Source organism: Sander vitreus, chromosome 23 (genome assembly GCF_031162955.1).
Source record: "Sander vitreus isolate 19-12246 chromosome 23, sanVit1, whole genome shotgun sequence".
NCBI classification, from domain to species: Eukaryota; Metazoa; Chordata; class Actinopteri; order Perciformes; family Percidae; genus Sander; species Sander vitreus.
Window position 1 is genome coordinate 1,600,001 of NC_135877.1, and position 19,566 is coordinate 1,619,566.

At 42.5% G+C, this 19,566-nt stretch overlaps 2 protein-coding genes across 4 annotated transcripts in view; one reads left to right on the forward strand and one right to left on the reverse strand.

Moving 5' to 3' along the window:
• Window positions 1–2,121, reverse strand: part of mrps33 (mitochondrial ribosomal protein S33) — a 4,782-nt gene extending 2,661 nt beyond the window's left edge. Inside the window, exon 1 of one of the 2 annotated variants that reach the window (XM_078242739.1) lies at window positions 1,899–2,121. The gene's annotated coding sequence lies outside the window, so the exon portion shown is untranslated. The remainder of the gene's footprint in view (window positions 1–1,898) is intronic. The other variant, XM_078242738.1, reaches the window with a different exon arrangement.
• Window positions 2,122–6,615: 4,494 nt separating this feature from the next.
• tmem178bb (transmembrane protein 178Bb) overlaps window positions 6,616–19,566 on the forward strand; it is a 109,087-nt gene continuing 96,136 nt past the window's right edge. The window contains exons 1-2 of one of the 2 annotated variants that reach the window (XM_078242906.1): window positions 6,616–6,663; window positions 7,031–7,714. In XM_078242906.1, the coding sequence (XP_078099032.1) occupies window positions 7,333–7,714 (382 nt within the window). In that variant the 5' untranslated portion in view covers window positions 6,616–6,663; window positions 7,031–7,332. Of the gene's footprint in view, window positions 6,664–6,754; window positions 7,715–19,566 lie in introns of those variants that run through there. The other variant, XM_078242905.1, reaches the window with a different exon arrangement.

Here is a 19,566-nt window from a genome sequence, read left to right on the forward strand (position 1 = left end):
ATTATCGACTTCCAAAAGTTATTTAAAAACCAGGGAGAGGAATGTCAGAAGTTATCAGAGGAAAGGAGGCGCTTGTGGTTGGCAAAGCTCAACCAGGATCTACGAGGGAAAACTGTCTTGTTCGGTCTTTGAAATGAAAAAAAAAAAAAAACTATTGAGAGTCACTTGGCTACACCTTGAGTATCACAATGATGTCATACAGTTAAGGTTAGGTTGATTAAAGATGTTATTGCATTACTTACTTTGGCATTCACAACACAACGGTCGTTAATGACTTGGTACTGCGTCTCCCTCACCCATCCACACACCATCTGGTTATAAGCCTCCAAACTTTTGTAGGATTTAAGGTCTTCCGCTGTGTATGGGCTCGGGGAGAAAACCAGGTAGTTGACTATATCGGGATATGCAACTGAAGGAAGAATCACCGGGTCGCCATGGATCCAAGAAGAGGGAGCCAACTTGTAGGGATCTGCACCGCCAGTAAACTGTCATTTTTCAAAATACCGCGCCTTTGTGTCCTTCCATGCTTTTGCATCTTGGACGCGTTTTGATGAGCTTTTCTGTTGTTTAGACATAAAGTATTAAAGTATCCAAAGTGCACAATACTCCATTCAGTTGTTTACACCGAGTGCCTCCAATATGGCCGCGCATCCAGGTTACCGCCCAGAACGTGACGTCGGTGAAAACCCTCTATAGATTTTGATGATTTAATAAAAAAGGTATGTGTATCTTCTGGCGAAACGTGGCGGCTTCACACTAGGGCTGCACGATACGAGGAACATATGCAATACGCGATAACGTTGAATATCGCAATAACGATTGGTGAATAAACAGACCACCTGAAAACATAATGCCTCAGGCCGTAAAATGATGCAACCAGCGCGACTGTCACTAGCCCCTACGCTGCTTTCTACGCGTATTAAGCCTGTTTTTCGGCGTGTTCGTGGCGTCGGACGTGACACACCAGAAAGAATTAAAAATCAGAAAAGCATACTACTATGCCCTTCTTTTCCCTAGTATCTAATTTTTTCATTCTTTATTTTACAAATGATTGAGCTAAATATTTTCTGTTTACACGGTGCCGCCGACAGCGACTACATCATATCCGTTTCCAGCAAAACAGAGCCAAAGCAGAAAAATACATGTTCTATTTTTCTTCTACAGATAATTTAAATGTCAGAATGCCTGACTGACATGTCATGTGCACTCTTCTTAGAAAAAAAAAAAAGCATCCAAAAATGATTTGTCTATCGCCCTTCACTAACCTTACCGTAACATATTTTTTCCCCCAGAAATATGGTCCTGTGGGGTCCACCGGAAGGGGAGAGACTTCGGGTGCAGCCAAAAAGTACTAAAACTAGCAGTGTCCTTTACGGACCTTTTTCACAGCAGACATGTTGACTTGTCATAGTAGGAAAAGCACAGCTGCAATTGATAACCTTAACGATGGCTCAATTCCATCTAGTGTCCCAGTAGCTATTTCAGTGAGTCAGCATGCACAATACCAGGGCCTCTCCTAAGTGGAATGCAGCCATCATTAATGGGTTTGAATACAGCTGTGCTTTTCCTACTATGAAATGTCAACATGTCTGCCGTGATAAATGTCTATATATACACACAGTCTATGGCAGTGTCTGTGTCATATTAGGGTCTAAAGTACAGTATAAAAGCAACCATGTTGTCTAACGAATGTCTGTCCACATCTGTTAGCCTGTCACACTGACTGAGTTCATGTTAGTGGTAGTGTTTTTAGTGTTTTAGTCGTCGTATGTAAGCCAGACTTGAAGGCTTCGACTTCTCTAAAACCTTGACGAAAAGCCCTCATACATCAACACGATGAAGAACAGCCCCTCATGTGTCCAGTTAGCCTTCTGAACAGCAACAACATGGCGTCTTACCTGGAACGGTTAGCCTGTGAGGAAGTGCACACCGTCGTATAGTGGAACACCCTATACACGCGAGCAAAACACACTAAAACTCGAGTTAAATTACAAGTATAGTTAAGTGTACTAACGTTTTAACTAACGTTAACCTTCACACACACCATAGCCTACTGCCATCACAAGCTGTATCGCGCATGACACATTTTCCGTGGAGCTGATAGGTTAGGTACCTTCACTTCCTGTTGTCCTTCTTTTTCTTCTTTATGGTTCAAACCAACTTAAAGTTGCATTACCGCCACCAACTGGACTGGAGTGTGAACGGGAGATAAATGCTGAGAAAATAAATTAAAAAAAATAAACGAAAGAAACTAAATTGTCTTTACTAAATCAATTTCTCTTAGAAACTCCACAATATTGTGATATACATTGCCTGCTGTTTTCCCCAAAAGCCCTGGCAGTGAAAAGGTGTGGAGGTCTGCCTTAGGAAGTGTCTGAAAAAGGTCTCTCTGGGTATTGTAGTCCTTGCAACGAATTAGTATGTGTTCAACAGTTTCTGGCTGGTTACAGTATGTGCATTTTCCAGTTGAATGTTTGCCTATTTTATGTAAAGAATAACTCTACGTTTAAAGCCCACCTTCCTCTCATCACCAACACGTCTTTGTATATTGTAAAGATGCCTTCTGTTTCACTAATGTCCCAATACTCCTGCCATGTCGTTGCATGTGTCCTGATGAATGTTTTGACTTCAGCTTTGCTTAGTGGAACTTGTAGGTCTACATATGTAATCTTAAGTGGCCAGAATATCCACCTGCTCATTTCTCTCCACACCAACATGGGTAGGATCCCAAATGAAACCTGTGAATATAGGCTACCCTTAATTTCCATTCTGTAAAATATAAGAAATATTTAATTTCATTGATAATATCTGTTCTAAATGATGATCTGCCTGATCTTATGCTGGATAGTGCTGAAAAACTGTCAGATGCATAACAACATGGGTATTTCCTTCTCCTCTATCCACTGTAATACCAACAACACTACCAACAGCTCTGTGGTGTATACTGATAAATGGTCAGAAAACCCTTTTCTCTATGTACCACTGCTGCACCTGCACACCCTTTGTCTGGATCTTTGGAGCCATCTGTAAAAATGAAAACTGAGCCCGAGAAATTATTTTTTAACATAATTCTGGACTATGCACCATACTGGAAGATGTTCTGACTTACTCTTCAATTCCTGATGTATATTTAGGACTACACTTGGCAAGGGGAATACCCATGAAGGAAGGGAGGAGATAGAAACAGTAGGCCTTTACTGTGGTTGACCTAATCCAATGCTTGCTGCTTTAGCATCACCAATCCATCCAAAACTCATGAAATGTGACTCGTGTTCCCAGCAGTCTGTTAAAATGCTCTTTGCAGGATGTCAATTACCAATGCCCCTGGGGATGAACCCAGTATGCCAGCATTAACTTGACCCTTCTTATTCTCTAAGGCATCCCTTCCATTTCCACCTGCATCGCTGAAACTGGAGATGTTTTAAAAGACCCACTACACTACAGATCCTCAGGGCCCGAGCTTGTAAGACATCCAGCTTCTTGAGTTGAGATTCTGCTGCTGATATGAAAGCTATACAAAGCTCCCCACTCCTGTCCTGCCAAACAACAGAGTACATTAATAACCTTTTTACATTTTTTCTGAATCGCTCCTATATCAGTATTCCATGTGAGCTTTCCATCAAACCATACACCAAGACATCTAATTGCTTTTACTCGTTCAATAGGTTTATCTTACAGTTTTTAACAATATGGGTGCAATTTTAAGCCGTCTTGAAAAACAGATCACCTGAGTTTTTGCCACAGACAGTTTAAATCCCCATCTTCTTGTCCATCCCTCCACTTAAGCCACTGCAGCTTGAACTTTTGTATTTACAAATGCTAATCATCCAGCTACAAAGACCTTCCCACACCTCGAACAACTAGAGAGAATATGTCATACATAATTCTGTTGAAAAGCAATGGACAACAAACGCTTCCTTGTGGGAGTACCATTCTCCACCGCATAAACACTGGAGTATTCTGCACCTACTCTTACTTATGTTTTCCTCTCACGTTAAAAAATCCAAAACCCAATTATATGCTCTACCACCAATTCCCAATGATTTTAACTTAATTAGCAGTCCTTCTTTCCAGAGCATATCGTTCTTTCCAGACCATATCTTTCCATGATTTTACATAAATGTGACGTTAAGGCAATAGGTTTATAGCTAGATGGACCCGAGGGGTATTTCCCTGGTTTTAGAACAGCCACTATTATTGCTTGTTTCCACACTAATGGAAGTTGACCAGTATCCCAAACCCCGTTAAAACTAATGGCTACTATGGCTAGTGAGTTCTCTGTTATATGTTCCAACATTTTATAGCATACACCATCTTTCCCAGGAGTGGTTTGACGAGCACCAACAATTGCTCTTCTCTGTTCACACATACTAAATGGCAAGTCTAATGGATCTCCTGATGCTTCTGTTTTCTCCACTATTCTGGGGTTCTTCTTTATGGTTCTGTTTCTACACTGCCTGCCTCCTCTGAAATATTATCTGAACTATGAACTTTCCTGTAAATGTTTGAGCTTAGAAGCTCAGCCTTCCCTAAATTGTTGACAGCCATTTTGTCCCCACTGTTCAACACTGGAATGTCATAATTCCCTCAGATCCCCCCCCATCTTACCTAATCATTCCCCAGACATCTGATAACTGTACTTCTCTTCCAATACTATTGCAATAGTGCCTCCAAAATGTATGTTTTTGAGTTCTAATTGTTCTCCTTACTATAGCCAGGGCCCTTTTATATTGAATCAAAGCTTCCAGAGACTGGAGTTTTTTTTGAGTTGCCTAAATGCTTTATTTCTGCTTTTTTTAATGGCTTTACTACATTCACTATTCCACCAGGGTACATTCTTGATACGTCTAGCTCCAGCACTTTCTGGAATATTTCCTTTAGCTGATTGAATTATTACCTTAACTATATCATCATGTGTTTACATCCACCTGATTCTCCTCTTGAAGTGTTTTAAAATGGTTTGCCCTTATGTCTTGGAAAGTCTTACATTATCCTGCAAATAGGCCTATTCTATGTTTCAATTATATTGTTTTATGTAGCCGATTTCCTACTTTATATTACATTGTTCTGCTCATTTTCTTTTCATCATTCTCCCTGGTGAATCCTGTAGCCTAGATGTTTTATTTGTTTAGCTTTTGTCCCGATTTTAATACATTTTCATGAATTTCATGTTTGTTTCTTTGCAACTTCCATGTTTAAGTTGCATGTTTATGTTAAGTCTGCATGGCAGCAGTAGTCAGCCTATTTCTACAGTGTCTTTACAATGTATTAACAGGAGAGGGAGCCAGATATGAAGAAATAGAAAACTGCAGCCACAGATTCTTCTGCACATTTTCAAAGCTTCACCTGTGCAACTAGTGTTAATGCCTAACAGGAAACACGGGGAATCTATGGGCCATGAGCACACACCCCTGCCATGAGCAGGGCTACCATTCAGGACTTTGTATGCCCTTGGGTTACACCAGAGCAGCCATTAAGCCAATATCCCTTCATATTTCATTTCATTTGTAAACATTACATTGCACTTCATTGCTGTAGACACTTCACAGCTATGCTTGCAAATATTTATTGTACCCACAATACAAAAGTATCAGACAGAATGAATAACATAATGATGTATAATACACTCAAAGAAATGTCTGTGTATTAACAGTTGCTCGGTTCTGGGGCCCCTGCTGTTCTCGTCATATTTGCTGTCATTGGGACGGATAATGTAAAGCAAATAAAATACTGCTTCCCAGTTATATGCAGATGATATCCAACTCTATTTCTCATTTAAACCTAGTGAAGGCTCCTTGACTGTCTCAACGCTATTAGAGACTGGTTAGCAGAACATTCCTTACAGCTCAATACTAATAAGATGGAGGTTGTGGTTGGTGCTCCAGAAAAATACTTGTCATTTTAAGTAAATACAATTCTTAATCCATATTGTTTCCATTGACTCTGCAGCCTATATTATGACTAGGATCTGAGTACAAGCAATACGGCACAGAACATAACAGCAGTAGAGCATTGCGGGTTTTAAATATAGCCTGAAGTAGCAGTAGTATCTAGGGCTGCAAAATATATCGGTTTTTTTTATTGTTGTTGCGATATCAACTGGCGAAAGACACTCAGAGATTTGTTGTGTTAGGTGGGAGAAAATATCAGCAGAAAACTGCACTTTAAAATGTAACTGTCTATCTGTCAATTCAATGTTGAATTTGTTCAATAAAAGAAAGCTCATTTTGTTTTTATTCAACAATCAATTTGTTGTATTTTAACAGAATACTGACAGCAGCAGAACTGCAGAACTGAGTACATTTTAACATCTGTTTATGTATCACAAGTAATATCGTTATCACGATATTCAACAACGTTATCGCATATCGCATGTTTTCCTCCTATCGTGCAGCCCTAATAGGCCCTAGCATCACAAGTAGCCTGGTAGTTTATGATGTTACGACGGTGCACACACACACACACACACACACACACACACACACACACACACACACACACACACACACACACACACACACACAGACTGCTGCTGATTGGTCCGTGCCAAGCCTGCCTTCAGGATGATATAAAACTGCTGGGGGGGCAGACTGGCTGATCTCTACCCTCCCTGCTGACGGACTGCGGTCTGCATGGACTCTGCCAGATGTTTGCATACACCAGGTAGGCCTACATCTGTCTGCATCTTGCAGCTCCGTCATGTGAGTGGCATGATGCTGACATTGTGTTTGTGAACAGACTCGGCTAAATGCGCTGCACGACCCTCCCTCTCTCTCTCTCTCTCTCTCTCTCTCTCTCTCTCTCTCTCTCTCTCTCTCTCTCTCTCTCTCTCTCTCTCTCTCTCTCTCTCTCTCTCTCTCTCTCTCTCTCTCTCTCTCTCTCTCTCTCTGTGTATACAGCTGTCGCTGCCGTCCTTTTTGTCCATCCATGTAGTGTGGGCTGTGCAGTAGTGTCCTGATGGGACATTTTGTGTCAGATACAGCTTAGTAAGCTTGACTAAACGCCCTGACTGCTGATGTGGTGTGTGCAGGTTGGTGTCGCCCTGACAGACGAATGGATGCAGAAGATCCGGGGCTGAGATGAGATAAGCGTCCTCTCCGTCTCCGCCGAGCTGCTGCTGCATAACGCCGAGCAAACAGTAAAGACGTGTAGCCCCAAAACACCGGAACATTTCATTTGGCCAGTCAGCTGTGTCTTGTCTCTGCACATCCTCGCCAGCCCGATGACGGTCCCGACGCTGCTCTCCGGAGGTGATGCGAGCTGAAGCCGCGGGACGCCGCAGAGGAGCTGTCCGTGTGTCGAGGTGCTGATGCGGCTGTGACAGAAGCGAGCATGGCTGCCGGGAAGTTGCTGCTCTACGCCGGGCTCTGTCTCTCTCTCTGCGCCCTCGGCATGCTGGCCGTGGCGATGTGCTCCGACCACTGGTACGAGACCGACGCCAGGAGGTACCGGGAGCGGTGCCGAAGCTTTTCCAGCCGCCGCAAGGACCCGGGCTTCATCTACATCCCCAACAACAGCCTGCCGCTGCGGGCCGGCCGGAGCAGCCCGCCCCGCTGGGAGGAGAAGCTGCTGCTGGCCCGCAGCCGGCGGCAGCTGTTCGCCATGAGCGCCGCGGATGAGTGCAGCAGGCAGTATAACTCCACCAACATGGGGCTGTGGAGGAAGTGCCATCGGCTGGGCTTCGACCAAGACATCGAAGACCTAATGCGGAAAGGTAAGAATGACACCAACACCTCAGACAGCTGACGAGGCTAAAGTTGGGGCAGAAACAGCAAGTGTGCATTTTCAGACACCAATACCATTCATCATAAGAACATCAGTTCGCCCTGCTCTGTGGGGAGTGTTCATTTGACCAAAGGGCGAACAAGGGCATCCGGCTGTTGTCTTGCTTTTCTGGAAGCAAATGTTGTCCAAAGAAACCAAAGAGCTTCCCTGTCTCTGTGTGTGAACGGTCTGGGGCTGCAGACTGTATGTTATCATGCTATTTTGCAGAAGCATGTTAATTAAGACGCAGTCCCTGTTCTCAGAGCTGATTTTTAACTTTAAGTATAGCTGCCTGACCCTTCAACTGCAAATAATGACATCATCATTTTAGGGGTAGGGGGAGTGGGGTGCTAGGCCCCTAACCCACCCCCCATTCTCTCATGCTGGTATAAAACATGGCCTATAGATTCATTTCGGTATGGGCACTAGTAGTCTATATGACAATGTTAATTTCCGGGATTATAATAATAATCTTCAGCCAGCTGTCCCGTCCCCTTCCTCTGTCTCTGTGTTGGCGTTCTAACCTCTGGTGGATTTGTGAGGACTATGGTTAACTGCTCCTCAGATCTCTGCAGGGTAAATCCAGACAGCTAGCTAGACTATCTGTCCAATCTGAGTTTTCTGTTGCACGACTAAAACTACTTTTGAACGTCCACATGTTCCACCAAAACAAGTTCCTTCCTGAGACTATTTAGCAGAGGCACCGTGGCTCCGTCCAGCGCTTAGCACCGCCCAAGACGATTGTGATTGGTTTAAAGAAATGCCAATAAACCAGAGCACGTTTTGTTAACCATCCAGGAATGCTGTGTGGACTAGCCAGACCCTCCTCGGTCTGGCAATGCGAGACTAGGGCACCAGTATCACAGTCTTTCTGTAAAACTAGATTTGGACGCTGGCCATCAGGTGACATACCCAACATTATTAGTTTGCATTTTCACAAAATGTAAAGTCTTGATGCTTTTGAATTTTAAAACACCATCAAGAAATATAAACACACAGATATGCCAAATGGTAATAATATAAGTTTTTTTTATTATTGGTCAGACTGTTGAGCTGAAGCTATGCTAGTTGTTGGCACTTGGCCCTATACACGTTCATAGTAACACAAATGACAAGGGGGGGATACAGTTAGAAGAAAAAGGTTTATGATAATGAAGAGACGTGTTTACTTAATAGGCTGGGTATTTGTGTTATTACATGATCTGGGTCACATGACAGTGATATATGAACAAAAGACGTATCCTGGAATTCATTCAAAACTTTGATTTGTTCATGAAAGTAATACATACATTTCTATTTTTTAAATTGGACTGAAATAGACAATTATATTGTTAATCACAATTATTTCTGAGACAATTAATAGTACAGTAAAATTTGGAATTTTTACAATTAGGGGTGGGAAGGCCAATTCTTTTTGATGCAGTATGGGTGATGCAAGTTGTTGGGTTGGAGATGCTCTTATACAGTAGTAGTAAGGTGACAGGGGTGACGGAGAGTGCTTTCAGTTTGCGGATGGCAGAGAGTCTCTGTTGGCAGCGTTTATGGATGTCAGTGATGTGTTGATCAAAACTCTGTTTTATTGTCCAGGTTGAGTCCAAGGTATTTGAAGCACTCTACCATTTCTCTAGGGGCATTGATAAATAGTGATTTAGTCTTATTTCTATTCAGATGGAGGTTGATGTTGGTGCACCATTGTGTGACGTGGGAGATGGAGTCCTGGTAGGCTAAGATTAGAGCTGGGCGATATGGAAAAAATCAGATATCACGATGTTTTTGACCAAATACATCCATGTCGATATTGCAGCGATATTGTAAGGTTGGTAGCCTCATATAATGTAATAATAATGTATACTTTATTAATCCTGCAAGGGGAAATTACAATGTTTTCACTCTGTTGTTATTACACACATTACACACAGGCCTGAATTACACACACATGCTCAGTATCTATACAGCACTAATGTAGAGATGTCAGAGTGAGGGAGCTGCCCATGGAAAGGCACCCTAAGCAGTTGGGGGTTCGATGCCTTGCTCAAGAGCACATTGGCAGTGCCCAGGAGGTGAATTGGCACCCAACTGGTTCCCAACCCAACTCCCTACTGACTGAGCTACTGCCACCCCATATCAATGTCTAATTAATATCGATATATTTCCCAGCCCTAGCTGAGATATAGTTATCGTCATTGAGGAGTGCAAGTATATCAGAGTATTCATCAGAGTATTTGAAGTATGTGGTGACAGTTGAGGGACTTACACAGTCGTATGTGGAGATACATCTACATTTACAGTGTACCAATCAAAGTGTCAATCAAGTGCTCTCTGTTGGACAGGCCATGTAATGGTGACACTGTTTGGCATCACTGTATTGCAATCCCTTGTTACGTTTTGGCCAGCATATACTCAGTATACAATAAGCTAATATCAGCCGATATATCTGCCTGGCTGATTTATCAGTCTAGTTCTAATGTTTTGTAAGCAGTTTGAAGACAAAACCAGCTGTCATTACTTCTACACATTTTCTAGAATGAACATTTAATCCATGACCCATGATGAAACATTACTGACACGAGGGTCATGCAATGAAACATGTACCGGTTAATTCCTACAGTTTAAAGTCATTCAACCAACCAGCATGATTCCTCTTTCCAATGGAAGAGAGATGCTTGTGACCAAAATCAAAAATCATCCTAAAATTTGCTTCAGACACACCAGTTTCCACGTATGTCCCTGTAGCTGATAACACTGCACATCACAGTGTGCGTGTGTGTGTGTGTGTGTGTGTGTGTGTGTGTGTGTGTGTGTGTGTGTGTGTGTGTGTGTGTGTGTGTGTGTGTGTGTGTGTGTGTGTGTGTGTGCGCGTGCGTGTGTGTGTGTGTGTGCGTGCTGCAGCTGTGCCTCCCTTTGAGGCCTCCCATCTGCAGTGCTGGGCAGCCCACACTCAGGGCTCAGTGTTCAGATGAATGGCTCCACAGAGCGCTCTGATCTCTTTCAGCTCTCGGCTCCATCAGCATGGAAAAGTAGAGCGGGGTCTGTCATCACGACGCATCCCACAATAACTTCACATGGACGGTTCCATCAGGACAGAGCTGTGGAGATGCGTTTGCACTGGAGCTCCCAGTCACAGTCATCTGACCACAGCTGCACTCTGCTGCTACTGCTCAAACTACTACTGCTACTACCGCCGGCCACAAGGACAATTTATGCTTCTCGTTCTGCGGCGATACGCTCCGGACGGAGCCACGGTGCCTCTGCTAAATAGTCTCGGCGAAAAACACTAAAACACTGAATCCATCAGCTGTGTCCTTCACTACTGAGCCTGTGTGTTACCGGTAAGCAGTGGTGGAATGTAACTAAGTACATTTACCCAAGTATTGTAATAAGTACAAACTTGAGGTACTTGTACTTTACGTGAGTCTTGTCTTTTTTGCCACTATCTACTTCTATCTACTTCAAATCCTCCTGTGTGAAATGAGAGGAAACATTCATACAATTGTTAGCCACATATCTAAACCCTGATGAGTCATTTAACGCTGTCAGATAACGCTGTTTTTATATAAATAAACATAGTAGTTGTTATATCTCAGGAATGAATCATAATCCAGAAGCACTTTATCATATCTCTATGCACAGATCAACCCAGATTCACTTTCCCATTTGAACTTCATATTTAACAACCCTGAAAGGTTAATCTCTGCGTGCTCATCTAAAGAAGCAGGAGAGTGAGGGAGACAAGCCTCCATCTTCAGTTTGCCACTTCCACAATGAGAGCCATGCTGTGTTTGTGAGTGTAGGCTATTCCACCAGTGTTAAAGGTGCATATTTTATATTTCATCCATGGACACATTATCAGACTGTGTATGCAGCACATATCTAATGCTGGATGGACTCTCTGAAGAGAAGCTGTGGGACTCCAAAGCTTCCTGCCTCACTGACAGACGTCTCCACACATATTGTACAAAATACTATAGCCCACTAGGGCTGCACAATTATTCGCAATTTCATCGAAATCGCAATATGGACTAGTGCATTATCCAAATTGCAGTGGGGGGGTGGTCAAACCATTCTGAATGAAGTATTGTGGTGCTGCAGAGACAAATACTATCATACAGACTAAAGAAAACATCTTTGTTTGGTACAGATCCTTGCGTTAATCACACTATAATCATTTTTCACACATCACTTTTTACTTTTTGCAATGAAAATGAGAATAATGATACAAAAAAGATCATTCCCTCCAATATCGTGAATCATATCGCAATATATCGCAATATCAGTCAAAATAATCGCTGTTAGATATTTTCCTCATATCGTGCAACCTTATAGGCCACGATAACAAAATATTATAGTAATCATCAAAGAAAACCTGTGATGCAGATATCTTCTCTCATTAGACTAGAGTGATTCTGCTGTCAAAGATATTAGATTGTTTCCCCCAGTATTCAACATTAGGCTTTTTGTAGTAATACATAAGAATATATTTATAATATAACAGACCAGACAGATATTTAAATATTTAGGGATTGAGACTCATTAGGATGAGGTCATTCTTGTTTGATTAACAGTCTCTTCATAACATAGCCTTTTCTTAGGGGCCCCTGCTGGGCCTGCATATTCACTAATCCATCCATGGGTTTATTACAGACCCTTTCATACTTGAATATATGTTGGAAAATTGCATTACAACATTAATATTTATAGACATTTGTAAACAAGCGACAATATGGAACCTCTTATAGTCTTATATCCCAACATGTCTCAATAAGTGGATGTACAAAGAAGCAATCTAAAGGGACGCTCTGTATTCACTGTGAATTATTACTGTGTACAATGTTGAGCTTCTATTCCACTACATTTCAGAGGCAAATATTGTACGCTTTATTCCACTACATGCATATGTCAGCTATAGTTACAAATCACTTAGCTCATTAAGATTTCACATGCACATTGTATGATGAGCTCATGAAATATGGGGGTCAATTTTCTGCATGAGTACTTGTACTATTGTTACTTTAAGTGCATTTTAATCTGTTACTTTTACATGTATTTTAACATTGTTGTTGTTGAATCCATAGGGAGAAAAGGAGAGTTTACAAGCCTATCTGTACAAATAATATGTCGAGTCAAGTCAGCTTTATTGATCACAGATCACAGTTTGCCTCAAGGGGCATCCGACACCCTCTGTTCTTAGACCCTCGCTTCATATGAGGGAAAACTCCTCTAACTGAGCAGTGATCCCTCTCTCTGGATGGACGGACATGCAATAGATGTGTGTCTAGAAGAGACCAGCATAATATAATTACAGTATAATATTATACATAGAATGTGAACATATGTAAACATACTGCATACAGTATCAGTATCTATAAGAAGTTACATCAACATCAATGTGTTTATGTGATATACTGTATAAGGACATAGCATGTGTGAACACATTGAATAATATAGTCAGGGTGTCATTTTCCAAGGGGATGCGTGGGATTTCCCCCTTTCTGGTCTCAACCTGTTCTCACTCCGAACTTGTGAAATACGGATGCTTGGCCAGTGTCTCTCAGCGTCAGATACGACGCAAAAATCCCCCTTCAGCGTGTGTGTAGGACGCACCGGGCAGAGCAGCAGCTACGCTTGAAGATGACGTAGTATTAAGAAAGACAACGGCAGCGAGTTGTATGAAAGCCTGAAATTCCTCGTAGAGAGGTTGGGTCAAACAACATAGGACTATCACCCAGGAGACCGGGATTCATGTCCTGCATGTCACTTTTCCTCAACCCAACTGTCCCGTTCTTCTTTACCTAAACCCAACTGTCCCGTTCTTCTTTACCTAAACCCAACTGTCCCGTTCTTCTTTACCTAAACCCAACTGTCCCGTTCTTCTTTTCCTAAACCCAACTGTCCCGTTCTTCTTTTCCTAATAATAATAATAATAATAATAATAATAATAATAATAATAATAATACATTTTATTTATGTCCATGGATGCATTGGTATGTGAGGAGGGAAACCTTGTACTCAATCCTGGTGGAGACGGGAAGCCAGTGGAGTGAGTAAAGAATGGGGGTAATGTGCTCATGTTTCCACACTCTCATCAGGATCCTAGCTGCAGAGTTTTGCTGAAGCCTCTGCAGACTCTTTCTAGGAATCACAATGAGAAGTGCATTACAGTAGTCCAGTCTGTAGGAGACAAAGGCATGAACCAGGTTTTTTGGCATCTGAGAGGGAGAGAATGGTGCGGAGTTTGGAAATGTTGTGGAGGTGGTAGAAGGAGGTCTTGCAGGGGTGATTTATATGGGCTTCAAAAGTGAGTTGGGAGTCCATTTTTACACCAAGATTTGTGACTGTTGATGAGAGGGGGATGATGGAGCCAGAAAAGATGATGGTGGTTATGGATAATGATTTGGTCTGGTGAGGGGTGCCAACCAGGATGGCTTCGGTTTTGGAGCTGTTGAAGGAAGTTGTGCTCCATCCATACCTTTATCTCCTCCAGACAGGTGGTGTCTGTGGGCAGAGCGGAAACCTGACTGGAATTTTTCAAAGAAGTTATTATGTTTGAGGTGGTCCTGAAGATGGGTAGCAACTGCTTTCTCAAGTATGTTTGATATGAAGGGGAGATTGGAGATGGGCCTGTAGTTGGATAGGACTTCCGGATCAAGAGTGGGTTTTTTGAGCAATGGTCTGATTATAGCATTTTTTAAGACAGGGGGAACGTGACCAGTTTGGAGGGAATGATTTATAACAGCGGTGATCAGGGGACTTAAGACAGTGATATGGGTTTTTACCAGGGAGGTTGGGAGAGGGTCCAGGGGACAGGTGGAGGAACCATCATCTTCCTGATGATGTTCTGCACCTCTTCTGATGAAACCTCAGGAAAGCAGTTTAGGGGTTGGGAGACGGTATATGTTGGGGGAACAGTTTGGGTGGGAGGACCAGAAAGGGCAAACCGAATATGTGCAATTTTTGATGTGAAAAAATCCATGAATTTATTTATCTACACTCTTCTGTAGTGGCAGTAAGTGGGGGGGATTGTGGTTTGAGAAGGTGGTTTACAGTGGAGAAAAGCTGCTTGGAATTTCCTGGGCTGTTTAATCGGAGTAAAACTGTGACCTTGCCTCTTTGAGGGACTGTGCATATTTTTGTTGTTGCTCCTGGTAAATTTGTTTGTGGACAGTGAGGCCAGAGGCTTTGAAGCGCCGCTCAAGGATGCCTTCATCTTACAAAGCCCATCTGTGAACCAGGGAGCTGAGCGGTTGAAGGTGACTGTTCTTGTTTTAACAGGGGCATGGAGGTCCAGGAGGCTGCTCAGATGGCTGTTGTAGTAGTCCACTGCTTCGTCGGCTGATGAAAAGTGTGTGGAAAGATGCTGAAAGTCTGCTGCCAAGAGTTCTGGGTTTATGTTTTTTAGGTTTCTGAAACAGATATTCCGCTTAGGCTTGGACAGGCTGGATGGGGATGGCAAATCCATAGAAATGGCCTTGTGATCAGACACACCTAGGTCATACACCTGTAGGTTGGTAAGAGGGGCAGAGTTTGTAATGACCAGATCCAAGGTATGCCCCCTGGTGTGTGTGGGGACAACAACCTAAACCCAACTGTCCCGTTCTTCTTTTCCTAAACCCAACTGTCCCGTTCTTCTTTACCTAAACCCAACTGTCCCGTTCTTCTTTACCTAAACCCAACTGTCCCGTTCTTCTTTACCTAAACCCAACTGTCCCGTTCTTCTTTACCTAAACCCAACTGTCCCGTTCTTCTTTACCTAAACCCAACTGTCCCGTTCTTCTTTACCTAAACCCAACTGTCCCGTTCTTCTTTTCCTAAACCCAACTGTCCCATTCTTGTCCCGCATGTCACAAAAACGTACCTTTTATAAGCCCGCCCACCACCTTTTCCTTAACCTAACTGCGTCCAAAGTGAGGCCAATAGTCCCGACCCAGCGCGTTTAGATAAAGCGCGTTTAGATCTGACGCTAAAGGAGACTTTTAGCGTCAATAACAACGCCAAAGGCACCTGACCAAGCGTCCGTATTTTAGGCGATGGGAGTGAGAATGTGTTGCTGGACTACATATCCCAGCCTCTGCAGAATTATTTTTATCCCCGGTGAAGACAAATTGTACCCCCCCTCAAAGTGATCATTGCTACTTCACTAATAGACCATATATTATAAACCTAAACTAGAAGTATTTTAAACTAAGTATAGCGCTGTAACATGAACAGTCTATAGTACCATAGAAGGATTAAATCTGGACAGCAGTTGCTGGTTGTATTTAGCTGCCATAGAGCTCCGGGAAATTGTAATAAATCAGTGTTTTGGCATGGCTGGCCGAATGGCTCTATATCCATAGTATTGGATGGGGTGTTTAATTCTTGCATGTTTTGTTTTGTTGTGCATGATCAAAAAACATCCCCCCCCCCCTCTGCTTTTTTCTCATATTGCACCCTGAATGTAGTCACTGTGAGAATGAATCCAAAGAGACATTAAAGTCCAGAACAAGATCAGGACATGTACTGAGTTGACCTGTAGGGGTTTGTGCAGTCATCCCCTACCCTAAATAGGTCACTGCCATACCAGCATGTAATTGTTGCTGTTCATTCAGCATACAACTCTGGTTGATAATCCCAACAGTTGGCATATGTTAGCTTGGTTTGGGATGCCGTGATTGGCAGCAGCAGCTCACTGACTCCTGGAGAGAGGAAGGGGAAGAGAGACATCAGGCTAACAAAGTGGTTTGGGACAGAGGATGAGAAGAAAGAAGGGAGGAAAGCCAAAGATGGCTGTGGAGACAAGGATGTTAGAGAGAAGAGGATTACAGAGAGGAGTGTGTGGGGGGGGTGCCATCTGTTGTCACTCTGTAAGGAAAAGACCTTTCAGGTTCTGATCAAGACATTAACAGTCCTGTCAGGCTCCGGATTGGATCACCTGGCTCCCAGGGGGTGCTGAATTATGAGGAGGGCTAAATTAGGCACTGTAGGGGTCTAAAGGGGCCTCGGAGGTGCCTTGCCAATGAGCCTGCTGGCAAAGCTGCTCATCTAACAGACACATGGAAGCTGCTTTCACTTCTGGTTTGACCAGCTGCTGGTTGATTATTAGGGGAAGGAAGATGGAAGCTGATCAGCCTTTCAATGTTTAATCCTAGTGACAGTGTGTCTGCTCATTGTCTGTATGGTGATGTAGACCAGTGGTTCCCAACCATTTCTTGTCTTGTCAGATGAACTCACGTACCTTGTCATCAATTCACAATGTGGTACAAATGTTTAACACTATTCATTATATGAAAGTAGATATTGTTAATTATTACATAAAATTAAACTGTCAATATTTAGGCTGGTTTGGTCATCAATCGTAAAACTACAACCCTACTAGGCTAAAACCACTTAGAATGAAGCTGAATATTTGGCCATTTATCCACTATAACGTTACTCTTAGCTAGTTATTTGTTGAAAATTTCTTTTATTAGGAGTAACCCCTTGAGATGCAGCAAATCATTTTCGAGGGGTCCTTAACGATAAATAAATATACAGTTTCTAAATATATATCTATAAATATATCTATAAATGTACAATTTCGACCATTTGTTCATTGCTTTTAGCTACCTGTTTAAACCTCTGTGCTCACTTGCTGACTAGTTTTCTCTTACATAACTGCAACATGTAGTGTTTAGGTGTTACAGTTGGCTTTATGTTAGTATGTTGATATATTATTTTTTATCAAATCCTAATTTCAAAATGTTCAAATTACAGTAGTGGATACAAACTTTCCACATACCCCCTGGCAACTACAGAAGTACCCCTGGTTGGGAATCAGTGATCGAAAGTGAAAAAGTGCGAAAGACGTGAGCTTACCAGACCTCTGTAGCCGCTGCTAGCATTACGATTGTGGAAGAAAATGTTACCTTATTTTATGTTATTATTCAAGCTGCATTTACACCTTATACTCACTTAGGTTTGTATGATGTCTTTCTAAAAGCTCTGTATATGATGTGTTTACGAACAGAGTGGGAAAAGCACAGAAGCTGACCTCAATATGACAAAGTTCAAACATGGTATCATCAGCATATTGGATTGAACTATCTTATCATAAGATGTAGCTGTCTGTTTGAAATGTAGAAGAATGAATGTAACTGTAACTGTTGAAGGTAATGGAGTCCACCTGCAGGTGTGAAAACGACTTTTTCTCTTGTTGAGTGTCTGATTGGCGCAGCAGTAGCTTAGTCTGCAGGGACTTGTCTTGGGAGCCGGAGGGTTGCTGGTTCAAGTCCTAAGCATTGCGTGTCGACTGGTAGCTGCAGAGTCCTTTTAATCTACATCCCACATCCACAGCTATTCATTCTAGTATCTTTGTGGGCGGGCCCTCCTTACATGAGGGCTCTGTTTACTCAGGCCCCCAGTCCCCCCCCAGACAGTGAGTGACCATAACTCTTTCAATCAGTGGCGTAACGAGCCAACACCGGGCCCCTGAATGCGCACCATAACACATGAAAAAACACACAAGGGCAGTGCCTCTAGGATTTTGTGGCCTTTTTTTTAGATTGTTGCGGCCTGATTTTGCGACAAAAGTTGCGATGTCTTTTGTATGTTTGTTGCAATGAAGTTGCAGAAGACAGTGAAAGTTGCAAAAAAACTTTTTTGTATAGTTCTTTAAAAAAAAAAAGGAAACTTGTTTTGGGGAGAATAATAATTATTACTATTAATGAATTACTCTGGGCTGAGATTTCCTAGGAACCTTACCAGAAAGGCTCAGGATGCTGCAAATGTTTGTTGTTGTATAATATGAAAATATCTGGTGGATTTAAGACAAAAAGTAATAATTTATTGAATGAATCAAATTTGTGCAGTGATCCGTGAAGAGAACGGTCTCTGAAACAAGGAAATTAATTTGACCCGTTCTCACTAACGCTTGGTCAGTGGCCAAATGCGATAGGGGGCCCCGGCTGTCAATCAATATCTTCCAGTCACGCAGGCCCCTGATTGGTCCGGGCCCGTAAGCACTGCTTACCCTGCTTACCGATGGTTACGCGTTTGCTTTCAATGTACTTAGGTCGTGTTTGTGTTGTATTAAGACATCCTATAGCCCTGCAGCCATGTTGCATTCAGTGTAGGGCAGAGGTATGAGAGTGAGATTATTTCTGTGTGACATGGTTTGTTGTGGTTGTGACCACAGCAGCAGACACTGGGGGGGGTTCACTCACCTTCCTGGAAACACTTAAATTATTCAGACACATGTGGCATCCTCCTCATTAGTGCCCCTGCAGCCCAGCCGACCACACCTCCAGACTAATGGAACACAGACATACATCCCAGATTGTATTTGCACCAGGGTTCAATGTCATCCACCCAAATATGATTGAAAATATTTTCAAAGTATGTCAAAATGCAGGAGGAGTTATTTTACGTGCCCTTGAATATTGTGAAATCCAGTTCTATTCTACGGCCCGCTTTAGTGGCGTAAGAAAATGGACAAAAGTGAAAACTAAGTTTTAGCTTTGAGCAACCTCTCCCTTTCAGGATTACTCACATGTCCTGTTTTATGTCTGTTGGTTGTTTTCAAGTCTTTTTTTTAAACACATGAATGGTGTTTCGGGTTCATTGTGTATTTTCCGAGCTTGTGAGCTGACCAACTGAAGGGTTTTCTCTCTGGGAATATGCAGTTGTTAAAGCATGTGCTAATTCCTCATCGTTACCATGAAGCTAACAGACTATAGCTAAAGAGCTGTTGCTTTGAATGGCTGCCATATTGGAAATGCACACGAGTTAATAATAGCACTAGAGAGTAGCTAAATTATCAGTATGTTTTTCATTCAGCCCAACACTCTA